The 24,280-nt window shown below is 36.8% G+C and overlaps 1 protein-coding gene across 2 annotated transcripts in view; it reads right to left on the bottom strand.

Moving 5' to 3' along the window:
• SGPP2 (sphingosine-1-phosphate phosphatase 2) overlaps nucleotides 1-24,280 on the bottom strand; it is a 132,206-nt gene that overhangs the window by 88,147 nt on the left and 19,779 nt on the right. Inside the window, exon 2 of one of the 2 annotated variants that reach the window (XM_044667581.1) lies at nucleotides 3,743-3,901. In XM_044667581.1, coding sequence (XP_044523516.1) covers nucleotides 3,743-3,901 — 159 coding nt within the window. The remainder of the gene's footprint in view (nucleotides 1-3,742; nucleotides 3,902-24,280) is intronic. The other variant, XM_044667582.1, reaches the window with a different exon arrangement.

Genomic DNA, 24,280 nt, shown 5'->3' with positions numbered 1-24,280 from the left:
TTCCTTTTAATAGACTCTGTGAATGAAGCATTCACCTCCTGGCCTCTGGCCCTCTGACTCTCTGCTGAGGGTTAATTAAATCTACCTGGATTAATTAGAGGATTGTAGTAATTTACTTACTATGTTAGATTCTTATTTCCTTATTTCTTCTCTCTCTTCTCAATTGTAAATAAACTTCCATAAAAGTCAATTTTGACTTGAAATTATTCTTAATTGAGAATTGATAATTGTTCAATCCTCTGGTGACCAATCTTAAATATATTTACCCCAAAACCCCTTTTTCACCCCTATAGTCCAGACTGTTGGCTTCAGGATGACTGGACTCTGACCTGGACTGAGGTCAAGCCTGTCCAACCAGTAAGACCCCAATGGAGTGACATCAATGGCTTTAGAAGAAAGGGGACTGAGGAAACGAGGGTCTCTTTTTGGGCTTTTGGCTCTTGGTTCTCTTGGGCTAGAGACTCTTGCTGGTGTGGCCATTGGCTAGACAGGTATGACAAACAGATTAATTAGGCATGGCTGGGGATCATGTGATTTTTTTCTAACTTTTACTAATAAATAATTATAAATTAATATAGTCTCCAGAGACTGTATTATATTAATCATAACATGCCAAATGAGTTGGGGAGGGAAACGGCAAACCACTGCAATTTTGCTACCAAGAAAACCCCTAAAGGGTGTCATGAAAGGCTGTTACAATTGAAAAATACTGAACAACAAAAGATTTTGTAGTAAGAAACAGAAAGAACAGAGGATAAGGAATATGACTATAAAAATCTTTAAATAAGAATGAATAATAAAAGGACCTGAACTGCATGGTCCTAGGAGACAAATGTTTTGACAATGAATTATGACACCCCAGGTAATAAGCTCCAGATAAGGCATGGTACCACCTGAGCTACAGTTTCAGTTTCAAAATTAAAATTTGCAACAGTATACTGGGACCCATGACTAGTTAAGGACTAGATATTTACCTGCATTCACCTGAAAACCTTTCATATAATTAGAATTAGAGAATTAAGGAAATAGAGCTCCCACTTAACTCTCCCCTACTTCACCTTCATTCCTAAGGATTTCTAGCTGCCTAGAAAATATGCCCTGTGAGGCCAAAATCTACTCCTATTCTTTTCTGATTTCTAAATCAAAACCTCTATCTTGGCTCTTTTCTTGCTATTTTTACATGAGTTTTCCAATCTATCATGGCTATCCTTTTCTCTGCCATTCATACCAATAGGAGACTTGGTGGGAATTCTGTGCCAGTTACCTCCATTCTCATATTCCTTTGACCCCCAGTTATCTGGGAAACAACGGAATATTTCATCTCAAATAAGAAAGGCAGGCAGAGAGACAGACACACACAGACACAGACATACACACAGACACACACCTTTTCAGCCTCCATTCCTGACCCTTGAGACTTTTCCTACTATGCTACAGCAGCCTTCTCAGCCAGGAAGTTCCCTCTCTTCCTGTGGCTTCACCCTGGACATTTATTCCATTTCTATAGCCCCTTCCCCTCCTTGGTTAGTTCCTATCAGAACTATCAGGAAAGTGTCAGAGTCAGTCATGTCTTTATCTCTGAGCTCTCTGGACCTTCTCCATTTTACCACCCTCCCCAACCCAGGCTCCTTTACCACCTCTCACCCCAGCTTTCCTTTATGGGTTTTTTTTTCTTCCTCATTAGAACATAAATTCTTTGGGGGCCAAGGCTATCTTTTTAGCTTGTATTTATATTGCTTAGTTCAGTGCTTGGCACATTATAAGCATTTTGTACCAGAATGTGCCTCAAGTTGCATAAAAAAATGTTCCTTAAAATTTATCTGCCAAATGAATTTTTATTTTTTAAATAATAATTTATTTTGTCTCTATTACACATAAAAACAAAATTTTAACATGTATTTTTTTAAAGTTTTGAGTTCCAAATTCTGTCTCTTCTTCTAACCCTTCCTCCCTGCCCCTCACTTCCCTGATACGGTAAGCAGTTGATAAAGATTTTACAAATGTAATCACAGAAAAAATTATTCCATATTAGTCATTTTTGTGGAAGAGATCTCAAATAAAAAAAAGATGAAAGAAAATGAAATGCAGTATGCTTCAGTCTACATTTAGATTCCATCAGATGGCATTTTTCATCTTGAGTCTCTGGGATTGTCTTGGATCGCTACAGTCAATTGAATTTTTATGAAAGAATGACTGATTAAGAGAATATTGTAGAGATTCCTTTCTACAAAATGAAAAATATTCATCATAACTGTACTAGTAAGTTCAAATTTTGGTGTTGTGAGGTCAGTTAAAGTGGTATATTATTTAAAATGAAAGCTTTCCCAGTCTAGTTCCGTGATAAAAATCAAAGAACTACAGTTCTGGAAGGAACCTTTGAGATCATACAGTCCAAACGACCAGTGAAACAACTGATTTCCACAAGAAAACACAGCTGGTTAGGGACAAAGCTCTCAGTCTCGTACTTTTCAGCTAATGTCTTATGTCTGGGCGAGGAACTTGCAGCCTTTCAGTTATTAGCCAAATCTCTTTGATCCAGAAGACCCTCCTTTTTGGCTCTTCAGCTGTTAGAGGTATTCAGTTCCCATGTACTCTTCTCTTGCATGGACTAATCAATCATGTGTCCAGCTCTACCCATCAAAAGTAAAGGTCTAGCAAAACCCTACATAACATTAAGTTATGTTCCCCAAGCAAAAATGATCTAGAAAGGTCCTTTTATAATAAACTCTATAGTGAGACTGAACTTTTCTCTGTCTTCCAATTAGTTTGAAAGCCCCTCTAAGTTACATGCCCTGTTCTTCTTGGTGGTCGTTTGTTCTTCATCTTTTGTTTTTGGAAAACTATCAACAGCCTAACAGGGAAGATGTAAATGAGGAAGACTTGCACAGTCATCATCCTCAGTCTCTCTTCCAGAATTATCAAAGTTCAGTGGCAAGACAAAAACCAGGATGAAAAGGGATGGTCTGGGATGCAGTGGATGCCCTGAGCTTCTCTGATGTCTGATTAAACTCTAAGCACTCCATAGTGCCTGCTTCGGTTGTCTTTATGACTGCTGGAAAAATTGTTCTCACTCATCCATTCTGCCAAGAGAAATCCATCATATGCTCATGATAGACATGCCCCTACCTAACTCACAGATAGGTTTGAGATCTATCAGTTACGCTTAACCTAGTTTAGCCCATCTGCCAACACAGTTTTGATGGGGTGTGACCCCTGTACATTGCTACAACTTCCTAGAACCACAGGTGAGAATTAGGTACCAAAGGTGGATGAACAGTCCTGAAAAGAGCTTGGTAAGGCCTCCCACCAGAAGTGCTAGTCCTCCCTGAATATCCCATCCTTAGTATTCCACACAGGACACAGAGCACATGGTAGGCATTTGATATTTGTTGAATAATTAAAGACACTAACAAGATGAAACTAATTGAAAAAGCTAATTAGGGCCAATAGAGAGAAAACAATCTTATCACTCATTAGTTCATGCAGAAAATAGTCAATTTGTCCTTTTAGGCAAGCGATCATCTCCCCACTCTCTTGCTCTAGTCACATATTAGGAAACACGAGTTACTCAATAGATTTTTTTTTAATGACAGAAACATGTCAAGTTGTATTTTTGAGCTTCTCATTTCTTTTTTTTTTTTCAGAGAAAACTAGGGAACAAAATATTAGTGGCTTAATGATCCAGGAAGCATACAGCCACTGGTATAATAAATAACCAATAGACTATAATGATAATACTCACCACCCATGTCATTATCAACCTTCTGGTCACATACGGGTCAATATTCCAGTAGGTGAATGGAAGGAAGGTAATATAAAAAATTTCTTCACCCAAAGCAGCTGAAAACTTGAACAGGTAGTAGTAGAAATAATTCTTCACGATATACTTTTGAGTGAGAGGCTGGAAAACAAAGTTTGAAAAGGCCTTATGAGTTTCCTGTTATAAAATAGCATTGTCTGAAGTAAAGAACCCCAAGTTTCCATGCCCCTGTCTCCTCTGGACATCCTAAAGAGGCAATGGAGTTTTGTTTTGACAGTATCATCATTATTACTCACCACCATCATTATTAATTAATATATTTTGAGTACTCTTCAGCTACATAGAGGATGCCCTCCTTTGTGGGATTAAATAACCAGACAAAATAAAAAAGAAGAGAACATGAAAGCTGAGAAATACTTAAGAAACTAGTATTAACTGAGAAAGAAAGACCTATGTATGGTTCAATATCAGTGTAATAAATTGAGGTCTCATGTTATGTTATGTTATATTTCATTACATTATAGGCTAGGTATTATATTATATATATTATATTGCTTTGTGATATTTACAGTCTCTTTTCTTCTTGCATCAATATTGTCAGCTTTAAATGAGGTTGGCAATGCCAAAGTCCCTCAGAGTTCTGGCTGATCACAAGTGCAGATATGTTGCAATTACATGTATGAAATGCTAAAAAACAACAATAACCACAAAACCACTTTATTTTCCCCTTAGTTTCCTCCCCTCTTATCCTAACAGGTGATACATGAAATAATGAAGGCTTTCAGAGGATGAAAGAAAGAAATATTTAGTCTATATAAAAAGAAATGGGATAAATCCCTCAACTATATAATAAGAAAAGAAAGGCAAATGGTTTGGTTACCCTTGCTGGAAAATAAAACTCCAAAGGCAGCATTTCAGTACTTAAAAAAAATAAGTTGGACAACATGAAGGAAAAGCAAAGAAAACCAATATTAACATAAATCTGAGTTGTGGAAGATTACGTTATATATGCTTATATTTTAAGCTCTAATGGCTTTGCATATTAAGATTCTTAGAGTATTAGCTAATATCATTGCCCATCTGCTATTTATTTATTTTTAGAAAGAATATAGGCCAGTATGATGACATACCCCAAATTAAGAAACGGAGTACGATCATCTACATCTATAAGTATAAACCTAGAATTATTGGCCTCAAACTTTTATTTCCATACCAGAAAAATCATCACCAATCAAGCAACCAGTATGTATTTATTAAGTTCCTTCTATATGTCAAGCACTGTGCTAGGCACCAAAGATACAATACCAAAACATTTGATGCCCAAAGAAACTTATGTTTTGAAGATGTGGGAGGAAACAACTTGTACATATAGAGTTACAGATAAAATAGACATAAGGTGATTTGGAGAGGAGGTAGTGAAGGGAGATGGGATCAGGAAAGCCCTCGAGTAAAAGATGGCACTTGAGCAAAACTTTAAAGAAAGTTGAGATTCTAAGGGGCAGAGGTGAAGAGGCATGGGGACAGGAAGTGGAGTGCCATGTAAGACTAGATTCACTGGACAGTAAGGAGTGTGAAGGGGGGTAATGTGGAATACTGCTCAAAAGATGGATTGAGGCAAGTTAAGAAAGGCTTTAAATGTCAAACAGAGGCATTATATATTACCCTAGGGGTAACAGGGAGCCACTGGAGTTTATGGAGAAGGGAAATGACATGGCCAGACATGGACTGGGAGAATATCACTTTGACAGGTGTGTGGAAAATGGATTGAAAAAGAAAAATATATACCTATCATCATTAATCATAAAACGTACAAATATCTAGAAAAAAAAACTGGTTATCTAGGTCTTGGATGAGAGTAAGCAAGATGTAATAAACTTAAGTTCTGTCACCCTAATCTGATCTTTATAGCAGTGTAATAATAGTATTAGCTTGATAGAGAGGAAGGAATGCACTAATCAATATAACCCAGGCTTCAAAAGGGTTTTACTTCTGTCCTATAAGACCTGGTTACCAATATTTGGAAATATACTCTCCCAATAAGTATTCCTTAACAAACTAGATTAGAAACCAATACAATTACAAAACTACTTACTGTAGCCACTTAAAATTATACTGGTAGTAACTGGTAGAAATTCTTCAGTAAAAAATAATATGGTTTATTTCATTTTTCTTCATTTCTTTTATCCCCAAGATAAAATGGTGACTTCCCATTAGGATTATGCTAAACGTACAGAAATGTTATTAAAACTTTCTGTGATGATAGAAATTTAAAATACTCAACATGATCATCAGTCTTCTCATTAATTTTCTATGCTTGGAATTAAAGATGTGAGTACAAAATTTAAAGGAGAGTCAGACGCCTGGCTTTATTTTTCTTATAATTAAAAGGATTTGTTCATTATTTTTTAACTAACAAATACTTCAGACAACTTTGTTGACATTTAATTTTGAAAGATTTGTTTGGAAAAGAGTTGAGTTTTCTGTCTAATTCTGAGTGTTCAATCTTAAAAAGCTTCATTCTTTTGTTGATTGAAATACTTAAGAAAGCAATAACACACCAAGATCTGGGCAAGCACTCCTCAGCTCCAGGTTCAAAAACAAGCTTAATTGTTAAATACATTTACCTTATGCCTAGAAGCAAAAATAAAAAATATATATTTTTCTTCTTTTTAGGCAAACAATTGGGTTCTGCTTTTTTATCTAGTATTTAATTAGCATGGATTTTTTTGCCAATTAATTTTTAAAAATCAAAGTCAAGTGTTTGCTGATATAAATAGAAAAAAAGGATATCAACACCCAATTAAAATTAGCTTACTAATAGAAATTTAACCTATGTGAATTGATCACACCATGCCAAGGAGTCCAAAAGAGCCTAGAAGACACACTGGTCAGTACACACTTGATTTAATTGTGAAAGGGAAAGATGGTAGCCAAGGGCAGCACTTGTTTAGAATATAAACTTATCTCTAAAATTTTAGGGAGAAAATGGAAGATTATAAGCAGTATCTCTACCATAAAACAATGAGAAACAATGAAGGCTAAAATCAGTTTGAAGAAAGTTTGGCAAAAGATGTAAGTAAAATCTCCTTGAGGTCATTTAGGAATGGAAGGACAACAAAGAAAAATGGGCAAGAACTGCAAAGATTCAGGAGGGGGGGATTTAAAGATATTTTATTTTACCCACTACATGTAATAATTTTCTACATAAGTTTTCTGAAGTTATATGATTCCAAATTGTTTCTCTTCCTCCCTTCCCTCCCCTTTCCATAGCTGGTAAGCAATTTGATCTGGGTTATACATGTATTATCATAAGAAATGCAAAGATTTTTGTAACAAACAATGCTCCCGATCAATGGGGCCGCCACACTTAGCTTCTAACATGACATCTCAAAAAGACTCACAGAGGAAAAAAGACCTATCAGTGAAGAGAGGAAGAATGAGAAAAGTAGTTGGGATATACTAAATATACATAAGGGAAATAATGGCTGAAAGCAACATAAATATTAGGATGTTTGTTATGGGATTGACTCAAAGGTATCTAAAAGAAGAAAAAAAAATCAGAGACTTCGAAAATTTTGGGACTTATTCATACTGAAAAAAAGCAAATGAAATATGTTAATTTTCCCACATATATAAAGTTTTTATGAGGATAATTCATATACTCATTGAGTTCAACCCATATTGAGGCTAATAATTGAGTACTTCTAATGCTCTCCCTAATTCCTTTTAAGGAAATGGGGCTACACCAGCTGAGTCTGATTTTAGGTATAGGAAAGCTTCAATACTCGTGTCTATTCTTCTTGTTACTCAAAACATTTATGAAACTGTAAAGGAAAAACTTCCAAGTTTCAAAGAAGTGAGCGTCCCTGGTGCTCATCTCTCAATGGCTAAGAAGAAAGACTTTAATTTCGGGTCCAAATTCACTTGGAGATAAAGTTAAACCCAAATATCAGAACAAACACGGTGTGTGGGGGTGTGTGTGTACACATTTAGGTACATACATAGGACGTGTCAGTAGAATTTGAGCTTTGATCTTCCTACCTTCGTGCCCAAGTACTTTATCTACCACACCATGCCAGAAGGCATCAGTCCCAGTACCTGCTGGACAAGAATAAATAACCCTGATATTAAAGGCACTGATAAGGGAATATTCTATTTTACTCACATTTGAGACTACTTGATATATATTTATCTTCTCCCTCCCCCCAGTCCCCAATCCATTCTTGCATTTTGCTTTCAGAGGTTAAACACAACTGTTGTTGTTCCAATGGTTCTGTGCCCTCCTTTTCCTGACTCTATAAGCTAGGAGTTTTCTTGGCAAAGATTCTGGAGTGGTTTTACCATTTCCTTCTCCAGCAGTTTAAAGCAAACAGAGATTAAGCACCTGAAGCCAGATCTGAACTCAGATCTTTCTGACTGCTCATGAGGAGACACTGATAATTAGCTCAGGAGTCTTCTCTGCCCTCTACAAAGGACATCTGGACTCTGGAAAGAAGTCTAAGGGGTGAAGAGGCTGGTGGATCTGTTTATTGATAGACTGATTGACAAATCAGGGAGTATGGAAATTTCTCCTACATACACCCCAAGAAACTGTGGCCTTCTGCCTTCATAGTACAGCTTGGAAGAGTGTGTTATTATATTTGTTACCAATATGGAATGGCTAAATCAGGCTTCTACTATCTGACACCACTTAGTGCCTAGAGAGTCACAATATTGCCAACACCTGCTTTTATTCACTCACACACCAAATGGCATATTTACCCACATCATAATGATTGCTGGCATTTGCAAAATGCTTTTTCTCATCTAAATTGGAGATTTTACTGGTGTGGGAAATCCTATCAATGAAGATCTGTCACTTCTTGACAATTTACAGTTGCCTAGAGCAACTCTCTAAGCTGAGATGAACCTCTTGAAGAGAGCTAAAAGGGAAGTAAAGAAGGAAATCTTGAACTCAGATCATCCTGACTCTGAGACTCACTCTCATTTTAGTTGGTCATGCTCAAGTCTGGAAAGAATCTTACAAACATTATCTCTTTGGAACCTCCTAAATGCCCACTGAGGTGAGTACTATTATTATCACCATTTTAAAGATGAGAAAACTGGGGCTTAATCAAAATTATGCTTGATTAATAGAAATTAATATAATAATTAATACATTCATTAACAATAAAATTAATTGATTGATACTATAAATACATAGGCATTTAGGAGGCACCTACTAGGTGCTAAACAGTTTTTTTTCAAGGACTGGAGACAAAAAAAAAGTTTAAAGTTTGTCCCAGGGTGAGGAGGGCAGAATTACTTTCCCAGAGTTACACAACTAGTATCTGAGGCAGAATTTGAGCCTGGGTCTTCCTGATTCCAATTCCAGCCTTCTATATACTACACCAGAACAAAGCGCATAAGAGCTTTTTTTTAAATATATGAAAAGGTCTACATGTTCTAAGAATGCACAAATGTATGTAGACCACAAAAAAGCTAGCTCTGACAAGATATAAATGCTCTGGGCCTTTAAAAGGGCATGAATACCTTTGTTATGGCCAATCTTAAACAAAATGCAGTGAGAGTATGACATTAATTAGGAGTGTTACAGTTCAAGACTTGAGGGGAAACATATTAAAATTGTTTTCTGACGGTGCAGGAGACAAGAGTCTCCCCAAACTCCCATGTCTATCTGCCAGGTTACTTTTAATTACCAGTCGAAGAAAGAATTTAGCAAATAAAGACTTTCCATCGTATGAGGAAAAAGAAATGATGATTACTTAGGAAGCTTAAGAAAGATTGACAGTGTCCCTTGAAGGGGGGGAAGAGAAGCCCCAAGAACACGAAAGAGTTTCCCCTTTCATCTGAAAATCCAGATAGAATTACAATTTGGGTGTCCTAACTGACGTCTGCACAGTACTTTCGTGATTAAAATTTCAGGATGGCTAGACTGAAGGTCAATAAAATGGAAGGACAGCTCCTTTGAATAATGGAATCTGAAAGGAAGCTGCATGCCAATCACTTTCATCTGCTTAGTTAGCATTTGCCCAGATTCTTCATTCAGTGCCCAAACAGGAGGAGGCAGCCTCTAGTGGATTTTAACAGGTCTCTCCTATATTATTTACTTAGAGCAGTTAGTTGCAGTCTTCTTACATTGACAGCATTTCAATGTCCTCATCAAAAGACATCAATGATAATTTCTCCACTCCTCAAATTGCCCGATTTGGGGCTTGCCACTTCCCCAGTGACTTGGATTTTCATCCTGTCTTTAGAAAAGACAAACAATTGCTATTATTAATTATGTCATTCTCCTCCTCCCCGAAACGTTTTGGAATGGCAATCAATGGTGACACCATTTGCCAAATCCCAATCTATAACTATGCTTGATACTCTGAGAAAGACATTTTTCTTTTTTGTAAACTAACCCTTTTAAATCCCATTCTGACTCAAGTATGTAATGAAGACCTGCTTAGGAAGCAATATTAGCTAAAAGCATCAGAGGTAGGATTGGAAGTCAGACCGCCTCTCTTGATAAGATGGTCAATTGCTGGCCACCATTCAGGAGGCCAGGAAAAAAAAGAGCATCTTTCTTGAAGTGGGGGTCTCTTATAGAAGTACCGAGGGGAACAGGAAGACAGAACAAAGAAGAGAAATGACTCCCAGTTTGGGGAATGGGATGGGAGAAGCCAGTTGCCCTTCAAGTTCATGAAACATCTTAAGAACTTAACTATTTTTCAAAACATTTTGGATTCACTAAAACCAAAAACACATTGAGCCAGACATTCTTCTACTTAACTGCTAAACCCTTGTGTATTCTGGCAGATTTGGGGTGCAGATGTTTCTGATTCATTTATATTAACTTATCAAAATGACATTTTGGAAGAGCTGCATGATGTTCAAGACACAACCATGTAAGCCTAAGTATTTTAAGCCAGGAAGAGTTTTTCTTTTGTTTGATTTTTCAATCCTGTTTTGTTTTGTGCCAGCTACATTTGGGAAAGTAAATTCAGTCTTATTTTAAGTGTGGGAGGATGGCCTCATCAATTCCTAATTTCTATGAGAAAATCATATTTTAGAGCTATGAAAAATGTGGAATGAAAGTGATTTGTGCATAAAGGGTTTTCTCTCTTGATTATTGTTTTGTTCTAAGATTTAAAAACAAAACTCAAGACACACACAAGCAAAACTGAGGTCGAAGTAATTTGCCACTGAGATCAGGAAACCATTGTCCAAATGTTTTTCCAACTCCTATCAGCTTCCTGAACCTTTAGCAAAAAATGTGAGAATGTTGGTTTTTTAAAATGTATTTGATACAGGCCTGGATATCTTTTGATTTAAGAGTTTTCATTAAATTCAAACAATACCTGAACTGTGTTTGGGGACGGGGAAATTAACTCTATGAGGAAACTGAGGCTGAGAGAGATTAAATGACAAGCCCAAGGTTACATATCTAGCAAGTATCTGAGGCAGGATTTGAACTTAGGTCTTCCTGACTCCGAGCCCTTTTACTTTATCTGCTGGACCAGCTAGCTCTACTCTTTTCTTTTTTCTAGGGATTGCTGTCACAGTGTAATGGTAATATCAGTGAACAATAAAAATAAAGTGATACGGGTAGTTTCTATATTTTCTTTTTGTTCATACTTTTAAAAAAATCAGTGATGCAGATCCTAAGGTTAAAAGCCTAAGGTCACAGCCTTAACTTGCTTTGTGTTAGAATGTATACTGGGACAGCTAGGTAGCCCAGGGAATAGCTGAAACTAGGAGGACCTGAGTTCAAATCTGGCCTCAGACACTTCCTAACTGTACGACCCTAGTTAAGTTACTTCACCCCAACTGCCTAGCATTTCCTGCTCTTCTGCCTTGGAATCAATATGTAGTATCAATTCTGAGACAGAAAGTAAGGATTTTAAAAATAAAAATTAAATTTTAAGACTTGATACTGAGGCAGAAGGCAAGGGTTTCACAACAATAACAACAAAAAAAGAAAGAAGAAGAATATATACCAAAAGCTCCTGGTCTTCACCACCCAGAGCCCAATGGGCCAATCCAATTTGCCCATGGTTCCTATTTCATATTTGGAATATAAGCATGAAGCCTTGTGAGTCTCCACAGGCCCTCAATAGGGATAAATTAAAGAGTTTTGGGGCTTGACTTTGCAATATGGGATCAGATGATACACTCATTTAGCAGGAAACCACATGAACAAAAACAGTCTGATGAAATCCAGAGAGTGCAAGTACTTACATGATTCACATGGTGCTATAGGATGAGCAACAAGCTCATCAGAATAAATAGATGGCAGAGCACCAGTCCTGAAGACAAGAGGTCCTGGGTTCAAATTTAACCTCAGACACTTCCAAGCTGTGTGACCCAGGGCAAGTCTCTTAACCCCAATTGCCTAGCCCTTACTGCTCTTCTGCCTTAAAATCAATACTTTGTTTTGATTCTAAGATAGAAGGTAAAGGTTAAAAAAAAAGACAGAGACAGGCTTGTTTACAGGTATGCTCAAGTATGAAAAAGGACAAGTCACTATAGACTTGAATACTTTGGGATCTTCATCAGTAAAGTGAGACTGCCAAGCTAACAAGCATTTATTAAGCACCTATTATTTATTGAGCACTATAGTAAACATTAAGGACATAAAGAAAATCAAAAGACCACCCCTGCTGTCAAAGAACTCACTACCTAATGTTAGCTAATTTTACACATATACTTGGTACCTTAAAAAAAATTGATGTATCTGCTGCATTCCAATAGAAGAAGAAGGGAGAAAAGAAAAAATGGAAAGAGAAGACAGTGGTTTGGAGAATTTTTTAGAAATTAATTTTAACATTTTCCTTTTAAAAACCCTCACCTTCTAGTCTTAGAATTGATACTGAGTAGAAGAGTGGTAATTAGGGTTAAGTGACTTACCCAGAGTAGCATAGCTATGAAGTGTCTGAGGCCACATTTGAACCCAGGTCCTCCCAAATCCATGCCTGGCGTTCTATCCACTGTGCTACCTAATTGCTTCTAGTAATTTATTTTAAAGAGTAGGATCAGACAAAAAGCAAAAACCATGTTAGGGTACTATTATTCCTAATTGTTACTTCGGCCGAATGTATCCACCACTGCTGTGGCCAATGTCTTGCACAGAGTCCAAAGGAACTAGAGATAATGAGATTTTCCAGTCTCCCCTTTTGGGATAACCATTGAGTTCCTGACTCTGTGTCTGTGTATTGGCTGTCCTTCATGCCTTGTTATATTGAATGCTTTCTTTTTCATCTCTTCCTCTTAGCTTCTTTGGCTTCTTTCAAGATTCAGCTCAAACTCTACCTTTTGCAAGAAGTCCTTTGCTCTCTCCCTTTTCTCCTCAGTAGTGATTCCTGATATTAACTTCCAACTATCATGTATATATATATTGTAAGTACATGTTTGTATGTCTCCACCTTTAGAATACGAGTTCCTCCTTAAGGGTAAGGACAATAATTTTTTATTTTATTTTTATCCTCAACATTTAACACAATGCTTGGTACATAATAGGCATTTAATAAATGTTTGTTGATTGACTGATTGCATCTGATCCTAGAATACTATAGGGACTCCTCAGTGAGATCCATGGCCACTCAAGAGAGATTAGCCTAGTAATCCACCTAGTAAAAACCAAGTGAGTGAAGAATGGATATTGGCCCGAGTGGATGGGCAGCCCATTGATTTAATCCATTAGGATATGTACCTTGAATAGACATTGGACAAAGAGCTGGGATGAGAACTTCCTTGGAAGAAGAGGACAGTAGAAAGATAGACTATAAGGCCCTTAAAGGCAGGAGCTATTTTGATTTTTCATCTTCTATCTCCAGATCTTAGCATCATCTAATGAATGCTTGATGATTGGTTGGATAACATTTGGGAAACTATAGACATTTCAAGGATCCTAAACTCTTCTGTATAGCAAGAGTCCTTTGTTAAAAACAAACAAAAAACTTTTAATCTTTCTTCTAGTGATGCCAAATGCCTACAAACCAAGGTGCGCCATGATGTCAAAGGAATCAAAATTGTGGTAGATGGAAACAAAGTAGATTCTCAGAGTTAAAAGGGCTCTCAAGGCTCATCTAGTCTAACCTAGAGCTGAATAGGAATCTCCTTTTATAATTTCTTTGATAAGTAAGTGGTCATCCAACTTCCAGTGATGGGGAACTCACTACCCTTTAGAAACAGACCACAGTAAATTATGGAGACAAAACCTGCCATTGTAACATTCAACTAGTTTTGCTCCCTTTCGCCAACCAAATCACACAGCACTGATGGAGAATAAAGCATTAATTCCTATCTGCCTCTTGCTGAAAGGAAATTATGATTGTATGCGGAGGTCAGACATTTTGGAAGCATGTCAGTATTCCCCATTTCATGCTCAGTTTTAAGCTTTTCCTGCTGATGAGTTTTACTCTTCTGAGTATTGAGGCTAAAAGAGTTTTAGTGGCTGGCCCAAGGTCATCTAGCTAATGTGAGGCAGAATTCACACTCAAGTCTGCTTGATTTTATATCCAACATTCAATCACTTAAGGTATATGAATATCAGAGAATTACTGGCTGAAAAGAGTGTGTATTGATGTGAATAATATACTTTAGAAGGACAAAAAAGAATGAAAGAAGTAAAATATTCATTACCTTTTACAGCACAATTTCAAAACAGGTATGCCAACATTGTAAAGATATTTAAGAGCCCCACAAAACTAAATGGACCTGCTGCCTTGATGAGGAATGGAAAGAAACCAAATTAAACAATCTGACTAAGGTTATTTAGCCTCCTCAGGAGTAAGAGGTTCAAGAATCAGAGAGAACACAGAATCAACTGAGGGCCATTTGGGAAAGGATTTGGAGGCCAGAAAGAAAGAAAATTGGTTGGAGGATTCATATTACAAATTTGAGAATGGCAGATGCTATCTACGCATGTAAAACTAATCTAGTTCCCCAAACTGGAGACCACGGCTGCAATTCTAAAGAACTAAAGGCACTAAAACACAAAGGCAAGCTTTCAGTGGCCTGTAGTCATTAGTTACACGGATGCCCAGATTAAAATCATGGCTTCAGTGTAACCTGTCTGTTCTGGTAGAGACAAAATATCAAAAAGTGGTAACGATTCTTACTATTTTACCTAAACTTAAAAAAAAAAGATTAATACTTTCTTAACCTGAAATGAAAAACAATGATAAAGTACACATAAAACAATGGAGCCTCTCTCAGAAATTCCAAGTTGAGGTAGGAATTTAGGAACCAGATTTTTAAAATGTATTAAAGACTCTATATGTTCAGATCTGGTGATTTTTTTTGGGGGGGGGCTATCTAGTTTCCTTTAGCTATAAAGAATCAGAGATGATCCTTGGTCCTAAAGATACAATTCTCTTTGAAAATTCCTCTTAACATTTCCAAGCAACCAGTGCTTATTTTTGGTCTTACCCTTGCCCCAATGTTGTATTTTGTAAGCGAATATCAATTATTCATTCATTATAGGTCATCTTATCTTTTCATAACTTCATACATAATAGATACCAAGGATTCATCTTTGCTAAAAATCACAGCATACAAGAGACTGGTATGAAAGCAGCAATTTAGCTTCATATATGAGATTTCTCATATGCTACTTGGTTTCCTCTCAGTGACACAATAGTAAATCACCTTGATTACCATTGCAGCCCCCTCTGGAGATTAAAAACAAACAAACAGACTAAAATAAGTGGTAATGGCAACTTGGAGGGCTAGGGGTGGGGAGAGAATTTAAATGCATTTAACCATGAAAGCTTTAAAAAAATTTTTTTTTCTTCCACCAGTTCTTTGATTCCTTAAAGCTAACAGTTTGCTGACAGTCCCAGAAGGGATAATTTTGCTATTGTCGTCACACACATCCCACATTTTGGCCAGAAAGACAATATTGGTTCTGTGCCCTCTCAAGGAAGCTCTACTTCACAGTTGTGAATCATTTTCATCCTTCTAGAGCTGCAAGGCTGAGAAACCCAGTATACAAATTTATTTTTTTCTATCCATGAACAAACAGCTGTCACTTTCATGCCCTGGTGTCACAAGTACTCATTGCCAGTCACCAGGAGTCCCGTCCTTCATGTGTCTTCCCTCTTCATCTGGTCTCATCATGGGAACTCAGTAGTTTATCCAATATGGAGAGGGCTGTGTTTGAATCCAAAAATGTATTTAGCATATGCTCCAGAAACTTAATCATGCTGGGTGTGTCCGAATGTCATTCATAAGGCTCCTAGTTCCCGCCAAGCGCTCTAGAGTTTTCTTGGTAGACTGAGGCAAATTCTTTACTTCTAATATATTACTATTATTTTTATTATTAAGTTCCTATAGCACAAGACTTCTAACTCTCAGCAATGTGCAATTTAATAGCCAAGACATTTATAATAATCTATTATATTCAGAACCATATAAATTAAAGCCAAAGCAGAAAATCTCAAAACCAACAGTGACTTTGGAAATCATAAACGCTGGTTTTTTTTTAAACCTGGAATCCATGAACTCCTATAGAATTCAGAGGGTCTGTGAATTTCTAAAAAGTATTTTGATAATTCCACTTTTTTTTACAGGCAATTGGGTAGCACAGTGGATAGAGTACTGAACCCAGAATCAGTAAGACCTGATCTGACCTTAGGCACTTATTAGTTGGGTGACTCTTGGAGAGTCACTTCAATACTGTTCACTTTAGAGTCCTCATCTGTAAAATGGGAATAAATAATAACACTTGCTTCTCAGGGCATTTGTAAGAATTAAATGAGGTAATAATTGAAAAGTGCCTATAGTAGTATAATAGTAGTGCCCATAGTAATTGGCATGTAATAAATGTTATAAATGTTAGTTAATTATTATTATGATTAGTACTTTAGTTTTACTTTCAAAATTCAGTTTTATTTTAAGTTTAGTTCTAAATTCTCTATCTTCCCCCTTTCTCACTCATTGAGAAGACAAGAAAAACCAAACTTATTACAAATATGTATATAGAGAAAGGCATAAGCAAAATAAATTTCTGGAATTGGCTAAGTTGGGGGAAGGGCTGTATTTCAATATACTTGGTTTCTTTTGTAATCCTATGTATTTTATTTTGTACATTAAAAAACATTATTTGGTAAAGGGGTCCGTAAGTTTTACCAGAATGCCAAAGAGATCCATGAAATAAAGTTAAGGATCTCTAATCTAGCTGTATTCCCTCATTTTACAGATGAGGAAATACAGGCTCTGTAGGAAGAATGGAAGGAATCTTGGAGTCAGGAAGGACCTGAGTTCAAATTCTATTTCTGATACAGGGCCATGACCATAGATAAGTACCTCAGTTTCTTCATCTGTAAAATAAAAATAATAATACTTGTACTAATTACCTTAAGGACAAGGATCAAATGAGGTAAGGTCTATAAAGCACTTTGCATACATTATCATGTTCTATAAATCCTGTCATTATAAATAAAGCCAAGGTCAAGCAGAACATAACAGAAGCTGTTTGGGCTGAAAGTACATCTGTGCCAATTCTCTTTGCTCCAACAGTCCTCGGTTTCTCTAAGGGTTTGAGCTACTCTGCCAGGGCCACATACTTCTTTAATTTTTGCCCGTATTCAGGAGCCTCAGAAAGGATTTCCTTTCCCTGCGTTTGAAGGGCCTTTTCATAGCCATGTTGCTTCAGACAGCCTCCTCAAAAGGCAGGGGGATTGGACTGAACTTCCTGCATTTCAGCCAGGATCAGCTTTCTCTGGAGTCCAAGCCCTGATGAAGAGATATTGAATGGTGGCCAGACAGTCAGCTACAGTGGTGTCTAAAGGAATGGCTCAGCTTTCCTCCAATTCTCATAGGGGTAACAAACTCACCAACTATTCCTCTATTTTTAGTCTGCTGTAAAGATAAATGTGGAGATATTTATGAAGGTTCCCAATTTATTTTAACAGAGATATTATCTGTAGAACTTGCTACCAAGAGAAAAGCTGGTAATTTTTTTTTAAAACTATAAACATATTCTGAGGATGAGTAAGGTATGTTTAAATCCACTTTAGAAACAAGGATGCATACTTTTCAACTCATGTGATATCTTCTCTTCCCTTCCCTCCTCTCACCCAAGGACTTAGAGGTATTTCACATCTATTCTCCCTTACTAGTAAAAGGGAACACACTCTAAAATAAGATTTCTTAACTTGGTGTATAAGAACTTAAAACTTTTTTTATAACTCTAGTTCAATAAAACCAGTACTTTATAACCCTGTATATTTTATTTTATGCATTGAAAAACAAAAAATTGAAAAACATTTCAATTTTCAAACATTGAAAAACAAGAGAGAGGTTCCAGACTAGGAAAAGAGATACGACATAAAAAAATTTTAAGATCTTCACTTTTAAATCAGACAATGTAAGGCAGAGAAAAGCTAAGAGACTGGTTGATGTTTATAATTTTTTTTTAAAGTTTGATCAAGCTAGACCCCCAGTCCAATATTATTTCCTCTAGGCCAAGGGTGATGATGTCATATAATCCTGTCATGACTGTTGCTTAGCAGATAACCTGAAAGATTTGGCCCAAAGGTCACAAAGGCACCCACACCAAAACCATATGGTTTTAGCTCTCTCAGCACATCAAAATAACTTTTGCTCATTTATTAGATCAGAGAGAGGCAAGGGAGCAGTGTCATACATGATCAGAGGTTTTTCCTAAGTGACTAGCATGGCTATCAAAGTATTCACCATCAATAGCATCATAGGTAAGTTATTTATAACTTTAAAAAAGGTCATGAACAAAATGAATTAATCACTGTAGAAGGTACTCTTTTGCCCACTTCTTTTAGATCTGTCATGCAGACAACTTTGCAAATTCCTACTGAGAATGGAATGGTCCAATCAGTGCCTTTGAATCAAAATGGAAGCCAAATAGAAGGAAGTTTTGTTGAACCTTCCCATCTGCCTTTCTCCCAAATGAATAAATGACAAAATGAACTGAATATTATTTTGCAAAGAGCCAGGCTGGAGGTAAAGCAAGAAAAATATTTAGCAGGTGTTATGAAACTGGAAAGATTTTGAGTACAAGCTGGAGATGGACTATGTCTCTCAAAGAAGCAGCCTACCTAGAAACTGGGATGCTCATCACCAGAAGGGTAGCCTCCAAAGGAAAAATTAAAACATATTTTTGCTACAGATATCCCTGAAATAGACAAAGCTTCAAAATGACTCTCTGTCCCTGTGTCCAGAGATGATGGTGGACTAGTGAAAACAGGGCAGAACACCTAAGTATCACACAGTCTTAGACTGACTGCAGACATTAACTCTACCATCACTACTCTAAATGCGTACACTTTGTCCAAAGACCAGAAAAGCGGAACCACATCCACACTACCTTTTTCACTCTAAATTAAACTAGAAGATAATAAATGAAGGAGCAGCTAATGGAAATAAAAGCCCATAAATTCTTCTCTGAGAAGTGAATAAAGGAGCTAGTATACAACACACAAGGTAATATTATATGAGATTTTATGACAAACGTAACTGGGGCCCAGAACTGAACCAAGGAAAGAATAACTTTAGAAAGTTTCCCAGTGTGAGACTGCTAGGTGGCTCAGTGGATTGAGAGTCAGGCCTAGAGACAGAAAGTCCTGGGTTCAAATCTAGCCTCAGATACTTCCTAGTTGTGTAACCCTGGGCAAGTCACTTAACTCTCATTACCTAGCCCTTACCACTCTTCTGCCTTGGAACCCAATACACAGTATTGATTCTAAGACAAAAAGTAAGAAAGGGAAGGAAGGAAGGAAGGAAGGAAGGAAGGAAGGAAGGAAGGAAGGAAAGGAAAGGAAAGGAAAGGAAAGGAAAGGAAAGAGGAGTTTGCCCAGTATAAGACAGCTAAGTGGCAACACTCATCCTAGAGTCAGAAAGACCTGAGTTCAAACCTAGCTGCCTCAGATACTTCCTGTAATCATCCCAGCAAGTTAATTTATATGTGCCTCAGTTCAATCTGGCCTTAGACATGTATTAGCTGTGTGACCTTGAGCAAGTAACTTAACCTTTTTTGCTTCAATTTCCTCATATGTCAAATGAGCTGGAGACGGTGATGGCAAATCACTCCATTATCTTTGCCAAGAAAACTCCAAATTGGGTCAAGAGGAGTTGGACAAGGCAGAAACAGTTGAACAATAACAAAAATAATCATGTCACCTTATAGTTCTCAAAAATGACAATAAACAATCATCCCTCATAAAAATGGTTGCAGTTTATACATCTCTGTTGCAGAGAACTACAAAAAATGGCAGGCTCCACCAAACTAAGTCAACACATATCCTTATACCCAGTGACTTCACTAGGGAAGGAGATAAGTGGGGTAGGGGAGGGGAGAAGAAAAAATCAATAATGACATCAGGAAATACAGGGCAGAAAAGATCAAAGCATGTTTTTTATTCTGTAAAAACGGCCTGTAAAAATAAATGAAAGTCTCACAATTGTAAAGGCACTGATACTTGAGAAAGCATAGGAAATAGTAGCATTACACACAAAGAGAAATCAGCTCTATCTGAACAGACGGAAAACAATTTGGTTGCTGATGCAGCAGTCATTTATACCCTGATTGGAGCAAAGGTCAAAGTAAATACCAAATTAGAAGAAAGGGGAAAATGAAGAAGGTGACCTTGGGTACCATGATAGCAGCTCCAATCTGACATGTTTAAATAGATTGTTGACTTGGAAAAAAAAAGTAGACAACACTCAGCATTTCCTTGAAAAATTTAACTCATGCAAAACAGATCCAGCAACAAGAAGGATGAAAATGTAATCAACTGCTATGATCTCCTTCCCAAGAAGGGAGGCAATATCCAAAGACAACATCATGTAAGAGAATATGCACATTTGTTGTTGTTGTTAGTCATGGCCAACTCTTTGTATCCCCATTTGGGTTTTTCTTGGGAAAAATAAGTACTGAGGTGATTTGTCATTTCCTCCTCCAGCTCATTTGACAGATGAGGAAACGGAGGCAAACAGGGTTAAGTGACTTGCCCAATCTTACTTCTTTTAAGTGTCTGAGGCCAGATTTGAACTGAGGAAGTCCTGACCTCAGACCCAGTGCTTTCTCCACTACCTCATCTTACCTCACTGCTCTCATGCTCATTTACCAAAGACCAGAGAAGAAAGGAACCAAAGAATAAGCATAGCATTACCTCACAGAAAGCAAAATGGGTTGAAAATGAGGCTGTGAAGGTCTTGGGGTGAGATCAAACCAAACCAAATCATCCCAGAGCATTTGTAGGTAAAATTGGGAAGAAAACAAACAGATGTGAGCAGAAACAACTGAGCCAGCATTTTTGTGATGATTTACTCTTGTCAGCAATGGTAACAAAAGCCCTATATTTTATTGTCTCAGGACTCAAAGTATTATTGAGGAACTAGTGAGAGCAATTAAGAAGATAAAGTTCAGAAAAGTGACTGGACTAGTCAAATATTTACCCAAGAAATTCATGCTAGAAGTAACACCTTCCTCATTCATCCACTTCCTGTACAACCCTTGACACCCAATTCCTTACTATTCTTTATACAACACTCCATCTCCATTCTCAGAGCATTTTCACTTGTTGTCACCCCATATCTGGACCCTTCGTTCTCCATTTCTCCCCACTCCTGACTTCTTTCAAGTAAGTCTCAGCTAAAATCCTCCCTTCAGCATGAAATCTTTCCTGGTCCTTCTTAATATCAGTGTCCTCCCTCTAAGGTTATTACCAAATTATCCTGTATATATCTTGACTGTAAAGGTGATATATACAATGTATTATATAACATATATATACCTTTATTATATTATATAACATATATATGCCTTATTGTATATAACATTGTACATAATTATATGATGCAATGCATATAATAAGTACATATACATGCATACATACATCTTGTTTGCATGTTGTTGAATTGTGAACTCCTTGATGGCAGAGACTATTTTTTGCCTTTCTATCCCTTCCTACCACTTAGCACAATACCAGGATAATAATGGGTACATAATAAATGCTTGCTGACTGACTTAACAGATTTAAAAGCATTCAAAGACATGTCTGAATTCACAGAATTAAAGAGCTAGAATGGCATTTCTTTTAATACATATTAAATAGATCTAAATGTAAATAGGAATATTTACAATAAATATATTTTACCCAGATGAGGTCCTTTCTTAGTTTTTTTAAATATCTAGGACAGTGGTGGTGAAACTTTTAGAGACCAGGTGCCCACGTTGCCCCTTCATACTGCCCCTTACCCCAGACAGGGGAGGGAGGAAGTACTCCTATTGGGCTGCTGGGCAGAGGTGATATGAAAAATGTCCTCAGGCATAGTGGAGAAGGGGAAGGGAGCAGCCCCCTCTGGCATGCATGTCATACATAGGTTTTTCAACATGGATCTAGGAGATATTTCACAACTTCCCTCTGTAATCTAATTCCAAAAATAGATAATCATTATTGTCAGAAAACTGTGTCATAAAATCCATATGCTCCATATTGTAGTTAAACCCATATTCTCTCCCCAATGAGGATAGAAAACAGTTGACGACAAGGAAAAGAAAAGAAAGTAGAAAAGAAAAGAAGAAAAAGAAGAAAGGAGTCCTTCACTCACTGGATGACTTGGTGTCAACTGTGTATTGCTTGGAATACTGCTTCATTACAAAACAACAAAAGAGCACAATAGATTACAGATAATATCATTTCACAAATTAGCAAAAAAAGTAATATGAAGAAAAGACTACAGAAAACTTGGCTTGAGACCAAACTAAGGCAAATCATCCCCAAGGAAATGATACATGAAACTGGGACAACAAATTAATGTAAAATGGAACAGATTTGACAGCATTTGTGATCTACTAAGAAGCCAGGTGGTTTAAATACCAGTGGATAGAGCACTGGACTTGGAGTTGGGGTAAAACTGGAGTCTAAATCCTGCCTCAGACATTTATTAACTGTGTCTTCCTGGCCAAGTCATTTAACCTCTTTCTACCTCAGTTTCTTTATCTAAAAAAGGGGGCTAATAATAGCACCTGCTACCCAGGACTGTTGTGAGTAGCAAATGAAATAATATTTGTAAAGAATTTTACAAAATTAAAGTACAAATTAATTCTGGCTATTATTATCATCAACAACAGTGAAACTATGCCACTAGAACTCCAACACCTCAATAGACAAAATAATAAATATGAAGAATCTAAAAAAGCACCTGAGAACTAATCATGCCTGAAACCGACCACAAAGGTTGCCTTCACCTAGATGGATCCCCACTTCTGGAATGTTCCCTACTGACCCAACCCAAATTCTAACGTTTAGCACTTTGCCCAAAAGTCTTATTTCTCTATTAGTTTGGGCTCAGAATCAGGCTTGCCCATCCAGGCTCCCAAACCAGGGCATAGGACAAATGTCATCACAAAAAAGACAAAGCTTGGAGCAAGAAGCTATATTCAGGAAAGCCAAAGTCAAGAGCTTAAGATCCACTCTAAGCAGAAGCAAGGTCATGCATTGGCCAGAGGGCTGTCACACATCATCAGCATCCTTCAGGCAGAAGTAATATCTTGCATGAGCCATTTTGGGGAACATTACTCTATTAATAGATTCTGAAGCAATTCTGAAGGGGTTTATCCTTAAAATCCCAGGACTACTCAGGTGTGTTACCACTTTTATTTCAGGTTTAGTGTTCATTCCATTCCTCCCTCCCCCAAAAGTTTCCATTATCTACATCAAAGGGCACAACCGTATGCTTTAGACTGACTGGAGATTTCATAGAGATGTCTGTGCCCTTAAAATAGTTTATGCTATTGGATTTTGGTTGACTCCTGCTCTAAAAGAATGCTTTCTTTTCTTAAAAAGAAAGTGTTTTATTGATCTACAGATTAAAGCTATCTCATAAAGATTAGTAGGAGCTTCATCTACTCAACAGGTAAATGGGAAGTCTGGTGGAGGAGGCTGGAGAAGCTATGCTAACTCTTCGGGTGGAGTGTTATTTAAATTATTTTACTTAATCCACAAGAAAAATCTAGCAACATTTTTGCTTAGGTCTCAAATATATAGCTGGTACCTGAATCCAGTTTCTTTTTTACTCTGTATTTGCCCTTGTTTCCACGACAGTCCCCTTCTACTGTCTTCCTGTGGTGTGGAGGTGAACTTGGGTCCTTAAAGGTTAGGTCAGGGGGCAGCTACATAATATAGTACATAGAGCACCAGATCTGGATTTAGAGGACCTGGGTTCAAATCTGACCTCAGACATTTCCTAGGTGTATGATCCTGGGCAAGTCATTCAACCCCAATTGCCTAGCCCTTACCTTTCTTAAAGTAAATATTGTAAATATAAATAAATATTATATAAATAAGTACTGTAAATATAAATAAATAAAAAACATATAAATATATTGCCTAGCCCTTACCTTTCTTAAAGTAAATATTGTAAATATAAATATAATATTTTATTTTATATTATATATTTTATTTTATATTATATATTTTATTTTATATATAATATTTTATATTTTATATAATATATTACATTATATTATATAAATATTATATTTAT

This window comes from Gracilinanus agilis, chromosome 3 (assembly GCF_016433145.1).
Source record: "Gracilinanus agilis isolate LMUSP501 chromosome 3, AgileGrace, whole genome shotgun sequence".
NCBI lineage: Eukaryota > Metazoa > Chordata > Mammalia > Didelphimorphia > Didelphidae > Gracilinanus > Gracilinanus agilis.
The sequence above is the reverse complement of the archived record's forward strand: the minus strand, read 5'-3'. Positions and strand labels throughout refer to the sequence as shown.